The 8,592-nt window shown below is 37.8% G+C and overlaps 1 protein-coding gene across 3 annotated transcripts; it reads left to right on the forward strand.

The window, feature by feature from the left end:
- The first annotated feature begins 5,685 nt into the window (after positions 1–5,685).
- On the forward strand, positions 5,686–7,251 carry LOC118749541 (syntaxin-5-like). 3 transcript variants are annotated; one of them, XM_036484345.1, is made up of 4 exons: positions 5,686–5,775; positions 6,228–6,444; positions 6,509–6,618; positions 6,680–7,251. In XM_036484345.1, the coding sequence occupies exons 3-4, from the start codon at positions 6,531–6,533 to the stop codon at positions 6,997–6,999; spliced, it is 408 nt and encodes a 135-aa protein (XP_036340238.1). In that variant the 5' UTR covers positions 5,686–5,775; positions 6,228–6,444; positions 6,509–6,530; the 3' UTR covers positions 7,000–7,251. The 3 variants fall into 3 exon arrangements, 2 of the variants coding, with proteins under 2 accessions (XP_036340238.1, XP_036340239.1); XR_004994241.1 differs by having other exon boundaries at positions 5,688–5,775; positions 5,940–6,444; XM_036484346.1 differs by lacking the exon at positions 5,686–5,775 and adding an exon at positions 5,814–5,833.
- The last annotated feature ends 1,341 nt before the right edge of the window (positions 7,252–8,592 follow it).

Raw genomic sequence — 8,592 nt, forward strand, 5'->3', positions numbered from 1 at the left:
AATCGCTATTCGTACCTCGTCATAGTCAGGCGGTGGGACAGCTACTCCATCATGATCGACTGGGGACTCGGGTTTGTCTTCTTCACTACTTTCAGCACTGCTGCCATTCAGTAGGTTAGAATTTTCGGGCGTTTTCCTGTCGGCCAGCATCTCAAGCTCTTCGCACTCACGTATTTCGGCTTCTCTCTTCTTATTGCGGAAATACGTCTCGCTTCCTTCTTCAGCTCCCTATATCGGTCGCACATGGCTCGCGTTGCGCCCGATCACAGCGTGGCCCTATAGGCGGCGTCTTTTTTCTCTGCGGCTTCTTCACAACCCTTATCGTACCAGTACTTCTTCGGCGGCGGTACTTAATGATCGGGAAATGTGGTTCCACTGCCCGCGTATGTAGGATTGTTGAAGAGTGCTCTCAGAGAGCAGGTGTGGCGAATAAATTGGCCGTCTGTTGTGATTACAGATTTTCGACGTTAAGCTTTCCTTGCATTGTTGGGCGCACATTTTTTGCTGCACAGAGGCGGGTGCGTATCTTGGCTAGATCAAGATAGTGGTCCGAGTCGATGTTTGGCCCTCGGAGTGTACGTACGTCTAAAATGCTTGAAGCATGCCTTCCGTCTATCACAATATGATCGATTTGGCTTCTCGGTTTTCGATCTGATGACAGCCATGTAGCTTGATGGATGTTCTTATGCTGGAACCTAGTACTACATATTACCATGTTTCGGGCCCCAGCGAAGTCGATCAGCCTCAGTCCGTTATCGGACGCTTCGTCGTGGACGCGGAATTTTCGACAGTGGCGCCAAAGATCCCTTCCTTGCCCACCTTGGCATTAAAGTCGCCAAGCACGATTTTGACATCGTGTTGTTGTTGTTGTTGTAGCAGCATACAAATTCCCCAAAGATCTTTTGGGGAGTGTTGCTGGAGTGACAGTCCTTGGCCAGATATAAATCTGGGTCGTTCCGCTTACGTAGACCAGACTATCGTGGGAACGTTTTGACATCGTGTCGGGAACAGCGCTCATATGTACGTTCCAAGCGCTCATAGAAGAGATCCTTGGACGCCTCATCCTTCTCTTCCGTCGGGGCATAGGCGCAGATGAGCGAGATGTTGAAGAATCTAGCTTTGATGCGGATTGTGGCTAGGCGTTCGTCCACCGGGGTGAACGCCAGTACTCGGCGACGTAGTCTCTCTCCTACCACGAATCCAACACCGAATTTGCGCTCCTTTACGAGGCAACTGTAGTAGACGTCGCAAGGCTTCCTCCTGACGTGACGTTACCTTACTGAAATTTCTATTGAAAGTTTTGTTGTTAATATTGTCCTTTAGCAAATTTTTAACGCAAATAAAACATGAATTTTAGCCTTAGCTAGGGTTCCATTTCTTGCAAATCTATGTCGTACTATAACCTTACTTACTTTGGAATTTATATGTAAAGCAATATAGATATATTTTGCACTTTAAAGCGCAGAAATTGGTGCAATCTTAGCTTGGAATATGGCGCGCCTTCAGTGATGCACTTATTAAATTTCAAAGTGTTAATTCTTTAATAGAAAATAATACCAATATTCAGATTTAATTTTTTGAATTTTGTATCGATATTTTGGAACATCGAGTCTTTTTAGGGTGTGTTAATCGGTAACAAAGTTCTTTGGGGAAATTGAATAATGTTTTTACCTTGGTGAGACAGTTTTGCCAATCTGCTGTGTGAAATGAAATATTTTTTGACAGCAGTAAATTTTTGATTACCGCAGATTTATGAGGAATAAAATATTACAAATTGAAGGGAAATTATTATTTTAAGAAAACCTCTACCATCGTTGATTACAATTCATCAATTTCAGCTTTTATTCAACCAAAAATTACACACATCAAGAATCTTTGCGATTGTAAATATTTTCCAAGCATTTGTCAAAAATTTCACTAACCTCATGAACTACTGAAATTTTATTCACCTCATAGTAGGAATGTTCGATATTTAAGCAAGTATCATCGATTTAATTTATTGCATGTAAAATCGATACGGCGATATATCGGGCTGAACAATATCGATATCGGAAAAATCGATGTTGAAAATCCTACTTCCAATTGAATAGAATATTAGACCTGGGGCTCTATTCTGTAAATATGAGTTTTCAAGTGTACACTGAAAATTGTGTGCACTCTTCATTTTGCGATTCAGGAAGAGTGAGAATGTGTTTTAGCTGTCAAAACTGTGTACACTTCCTCATTTTGCGATTCAGCATGTGTGAGAATGAGTTTTAACTGTCAGAATTGTATACACTTCCCTTCCGAAAAACTCACAGAATTTTAGTCGGTGAGTTTTTGGTTGTGAGTTTTGCACTCGGGGTACACTACATTTTCTCACAGTTACAGAATAGAACCCCTGCTTATCAACTCAACTAATTGTGTTATTTCCATCTTGTATATTTACTGAGGATTAAAACGGTATGCCGGTCGACTCAAGCAGTTTGTAAAACTTAAGAGCTAAATAAATCACACAAGCTGTTGATTTAACCTACTTTAGTATATTTCCATACACTTCTTTGTAGATGAAAAATAAATTTCAACTTAAATATCGATATTGCGGGTAAAGTATCGATGTCTTCGATATATCGACCTTGGAATATCGATTCAAAAAATCGATTATCGTGCGATGAAATATCGATATTCAGAAAAATCGATACGATATCGAACATTCCTACCTCATAGTGGTCAAAAATTTTACTCTCCGCGAACTTTGTTACCGATTCACCCACGCTCTTATTACGATATAAATGGGGACCCGATCTTTTTCCAGCGATACTTGAAATTAGCACTATATCGATACTTTCGGTTCGATACCGTGTCACTACCTGTTATCACATAGTGTTCAGTGTTGGACAATTTTTGCTCCTAAAATTAATAGAAAAAGTAAAGAAAATCATGTGGCTCTAAATTATAACTACTGAAAAATGCCAATATGTCGTAGACCTTGTGTGGTAGATTTGGTGGAAGGTTGAATTTGCGAGAGTGCACCACGCTTAGAACAAAATGACTTTATGGGGGGTGTAGAGGCGGTCGTACACATCACAAAACTGAAAACCGGACGGCCGGGAAACTCATAGTTTACGAGTCATTTGTTGTTAAAGGCCTGTATGCAGCTCTCAAGAAAAGCAAAAACTCCTTATAAAATGACGTACAAGAAATGCCTATGAAATTTTCTTGAGGCAGTACGCAGTTCTTAAGAGATTTGCTACGCTTTTACTACAGTTTTCTAAAGTTTTTCGTGAAAAAAGAGCTGAAAGCAACCCATGCTTGCAACAGAAATATATGCCCGTTCCATTATTTCTTGCGCACACACACATTTTAACTAAATTGTATCTATTTTATAATTATTAATTTTATTGTTCAACGATGAGGACCACGTTTATAAATTTGTTTATTTGTCATTAGAGAACCGAAATAGGTATGTGTGTATATATGAGTATGTATGGACAATGAAATTAAGATGGCCGCACGTGTGAGTAACGTGTTGCCACAATACGTTTCAAAATATGCTGCCAGATGTTCTAATCGTAAAAATATTATAAAGGCGAATATGATAAGTGCTATTTTATTATGAGTTTAATAGCAATTATGAGTATTATTTGTGCAGATAATATAAATTTTCAGTAAAATTATAATAATTATTGATTGTATGATTTAAATATACATCATAAATATTTTGTAGTCACTTTTATTGTTGAGAAGTTTTGCTCAAAAATACCTCTGCACCTTTTCTTTTTTTTACTTTGTGAGGGTTATAATCCCTCTCCTTGTCTTCGCAAGACGGAAAATGAATTCTACCGCCTACGCAGAAAAAAGTTCTGCTCAAATTATTTCTGCTTATTTTCTTCGCGACATAGAAAGAAAATTCTACTCTGTGAGGGTTTTAATCCCTTAGCGCGGTCATGGGCCGCGTATGAAGAAAGAAGATCTGCTCAAAAATATTTCTTCTCCTTGTTTTCGCAAGACAGAAATGAATTCTACTGCCTACGCAGAAAGAAGTTCTGCTCAAAATACTTCTGCTCCTTTTCTTCGCAACACAGAAAGAGAATTCTACTTTGTGCGGGCCGCAGGCCTCCTAAACAGAAAGAAGTTCTACTCAAAAATACTTCTGCTTATTTTCGTCGCGACACAGAAAGAGAATTCTACTTTGTGAGGGTTATAATCCAAAAGCGCGGTCGCAGGCCTCCTACGCAGAAAGAAGTTCTGCTCCTTTTCTTCGCAAGACAGAAATGAATTCTACTGCCTACGCAGAAAGAAATTCTGCTCAAAAATACTTCTGCTCCTTTTCGTCGCAATACAGAAAGAGACTTCTACAATGTGAAGGCTATTATCTCTAAGCGCTGGCGAAGGCCGCCTACGCAGAAAGAGTGTTTCGACAAAAACACTACAATGTCAGAGGCTGTTTTATCACAGCGCACGGCAGAGCGCGCGAGTGACGAAAGCAGCACAGTAGTATGCTGAAATTACTCGCTCATATATACACGAGATTTGGAAGTTTTTATCCAGAAGTCCAATCGACATGTTTGAGATATCGTTGGAAAGGTCTTGCAGAATGTGTCCAGAAAATGTATTCAAGCTTCATGAACGATTAACCAGATTCTTAAAAATTAGGCTAAAGTGTTGCGAAACAAAAAACGTTTAATATATTTAGTGTTATTCTGTAGGCCAATACCTTTCAAACGATACCTTATATATTAAGTTCTGGCTACTAGTTGGAAAGATATAGAGGTAAATGTATTTTGGTTCGTGTCTCCTCTACGAGATGCTTTGGTATGAAAACTTCAGGAATAAAAGTACAAAAAAAATAGGAAGGTTTTGTTCCAGGATGTTTTGATTCGTATGCCTTTGTGGGCGTGGCTGCGGCCTGAAATTCGAAAAAAGGCAGTTTCTTAAACTACCACTGAGGCCGCACTACTCAGTCCATATCATTGGTTTGGATATCAGTAGAAGGGTCTTCAAACAAGCTATCTAACACTGTCTTTTTTGTTTATAAAATTGAAATATGTCATAACGTTATCGTCTGAAAAATATAAATCGGGCTGCTGAAAATAGAGATTTCGGGCATTTTCTCAAAAACTGGTCAGTCGATTTTATTCTGAGTTTCCACAAGTCTAGCCCAAAACCTTACCTTTCATCCGGTATATAGCTTATGTCTGGGAAAACTCTTGTTGTGGAGATATTGCGATTCAAATTGAAAAAATTTCGCTCTGAAAAGGGTCAAATGGTTAAAAATTAACATATCCGTCTAATTTGGTTACTTTACGATATAAAAATAACACACCCAGTTCCCCGAAAAAAATTGCCCATTCCTCGATTGCTACTTAAACCAAAATTCCCTGCAAATCGGGGAATTTCCCGCGACTTGACAAGTTGAAGGATGTAGCTGTGCTAATCACTTCGTACATGTCATGGAAAGCACTATTTGTGTGTATTTATTTAGAGTTTTTTCAGCCGAAATTTTAACATTTTTCCCCATTTTAATTGTAGGTATGTACACAGTATTTAATTATGCTACACCCGCACTTAACCTACCTGGGAAGACGCGTACAATATTACCTATAGTTGTACATAAATATGTATGTATGAATGCATTTAGTTCACCCAATGTGCCCAAGAATGATAGAATACAAGATTGCGCCAATCGAGCTGAGAGCAACTGGCCATGACGTCAAAAAATACCAGAATGAGAGAGCAAAGACGAATTCAATAAGAAAAAGAAGAAGAATCGAACAGCTGGGGCGAAATTGAAAGGTTTGTTTACAAAGTGCATAATAAATCGCGGATTTACAGAATTATTTAATTTTAAATGGTAAATTGGTTGTTTAAAAGTAAAGAATGTGTACTTATTAAATGCAATGCAAATCGCTGAAAGTGTTAAAACACTGCAATCATTATAATGATTTGCATTTTTTCAGTAATTGAACAAATACCAGCGGGCAGCCAGCGGGTCAGTTGCTGGTAACAATTTGCAGAACGATTCCACTGTGATCGTTGCATCGTCGTCAATTAGTGAAATCAGTAACCAAGCTTTTAAAATAGAGGAAAACCTCCTACTCCGTTATACATATAATTACTTTAATTATTTAGCTACTTTTCCGGCAAATTCTTGCCAGCAACTGACCCGCTGGCTGCCCACTGACATTTGTTCAACTACTCAAAAATTCACTTTGTAAACAAACCTTTTTGGTGTTGGCCACATCAAGCGGCTCATCTGGATGAAATGAAAAGGCTGTTAGATGTAATGCAGCAACGTGCTCCCGATGTTGAACATCAGTTCAAAGAAAAGTCAAATGAGTTGGAATGGCGCAGCTTATTATACGCCAGTTGTCGGGTAAGGCCAATGTAAACCAAGGCGGCAATCGTATAGAGACCTTAACGCAGACGCAATTTATGTACGAGCAACAGATTAGAGACTTACAAGTAAGTTAGAAGCAGAAGTGCATTTGAAGATGTTTACATTATTATGTTTACGCATTTCTTACAGGCTATGGTGCAACAATTGACGTATGCCAAAGAAAGGAATTTATGATGGTCACAAATATATTGGCAAAAACATAGCAAGTGCATATGCCAAGTTGGAAAAATTAACAATGCGTGCGTATAAAATGAATAGGTGTTCTTAATTATAAATATTACTTTACCTTTTCTTTTGCAGTGGCCAAAAAGAAGAGTCTTTTTGATGATCGACCGCAAGAGATTCAAGAATTGACTTACATCATGGTGTATGCGTTACAATCTAAATTAGCCAGCATGGACACCGACTTCAAACAGATACTAGAAGTGCGTATAGAAAATCTCAAACAACAAAAAGCGCGTCGGGATCAATTCGGGCAGTCACCAGTTGCTGCTAGCACTGTTCGCTCGAGTACAGCGAAACAGTGCTCCTTGCTAATAACGAATATGTTTGTGACACGGCAAGATTTTAACAAGTTCAGAGTCTTAAAGTTGTGGGTTTTTAAATACATAAATATATAATATCCTATTCATATACATACATATAAATCACACTAATGTAATAATGAAATTAGGTCTTATATGCCACGTGAAACGCGATAGCTTTTAGAAGCAGTCACGTAGGGTTAGACACTAATTCTGCAAATAATAAAATTACTTCACTTAGTTTCCCTTTTTTTCAAAATTTTCTATAAAAAGTAGAGATGATCCTGAGTAATACAACTAGAACCGATTTATGTAATCACAAATATATAAAGAAAAGTTTAAAACTAAATAAAATAGAAATTGTTATTGGCAATAAGTACATGTGCTTGTTTATTAATAATTCAAGTATTATGTTCAAACAAATATAAGTGAAAGGTATGCAATTTCAAGAAAAAAGCAATTGCTTAGTTTTTATGCATACGGCTTAACATTTCCGGTAGGAAGCAAAAGGTCAGTATGTATAAATAAAAAGCTTTATCAGGGGAACGTGTTATATTTTCAAATAGCAAATAAATAAAAAATAGATCGTAATGAAATGTTGTCGCTTATTGCATGTGATCTGATGCCGGATTCAATTTATAGCACTTTGCAAACAAAGAATACAAATTGCGTCAAATTTAGTAAATCCATTACAGTTATGTTTGTTAACATTTTAACATGTAAGAACTAGGGAGATGTTTTATATAAGCAAGGTGTTGTATACTATCGTACTGTTGAATGTCATAAACTTTAAACGGCTAAAACTGTATTTAAGGAATTCGCAAGCTAACATAAAAGTTTTATTATGAAATTTCACACAATTAAAAAATATTTGGTGGTGATTTATGCAACCTCACATACGCGGTTTTGCATTATCATGATACGCGGTTTTGCATTTTGTTGATTCGCGGTTTTGTACTTTAGACGACGATATGTACATTTCTTATTCGTTATCACGACAGTCAAAAATTGATATCTTTGTTAATTTTTTGCGGCCCTGAAAAGGGCCTTTTGTGTATATATGGTATTGTGTATGTTGACCCAGATAAGCTTATATAAAGCATTTGATCCCTTTGTAAATTCTTTGTGGCCCTGAAAGGGGCCCTTTATGTATACAAACACAGAGAAGCTAATGTCTGCTCCAGTAGTTCGCTCACAATGGTTTTGTACACTTGCTGCTGGGCTTACTTGTCAGGATCTGGTATTTCCGCAGCAGGCTTGAAAATTTTCGGCACAACGCCCCGCTTTAGTTTACGCTTTGTAGCGTAGCCTAACACAATTTAAAACATTTCTTTTAATAAAATGTAGTATTAATGAAAAGTGAAAAATATAAGCTTCCGCGGCTACCTTTCGTGAAATTTACTCCCGAGTTACACCATGCTCACGAAATCCAATAAGCGTTTATTGGCGAATTAAATAGTATAACTTACCCATTTTATATTGAAGCTCGTTTTCGAAGTCATCAGTGGTGCAGTGTTTTACACAGATGACGCGGGTTCGGGCGTTGAAATACGTTGGTATCCGGTAGAAGTGGATCCACTTTTCCACCAACTCTATGTCGGCCGGAAAAGTAAAAGAACTGCACCCAGATCCTTTGGCACTAACACTAGCACAATTAACTGCACACCTAATTTTTTTTCTTTAATTTAT

Source organism: Rhagoletis pomonella, unplaced genomic scaffold (assembly GCF_013731165.1).
Source record: "Rhagoletis pomonella isolate Grant_MI unplaced genomic scaffold, Rhpom_1.0 Rhpom_scaffold_00019, whole genome shotgun sequence".
Classification (NCBI taxonomy): domain Eukaryota; kingdom Metazoa; phylum Arthropoda; class Insecta; order Diptera; family Tephritidae; genus Rhagoletis; species Rhagoletis pomonella.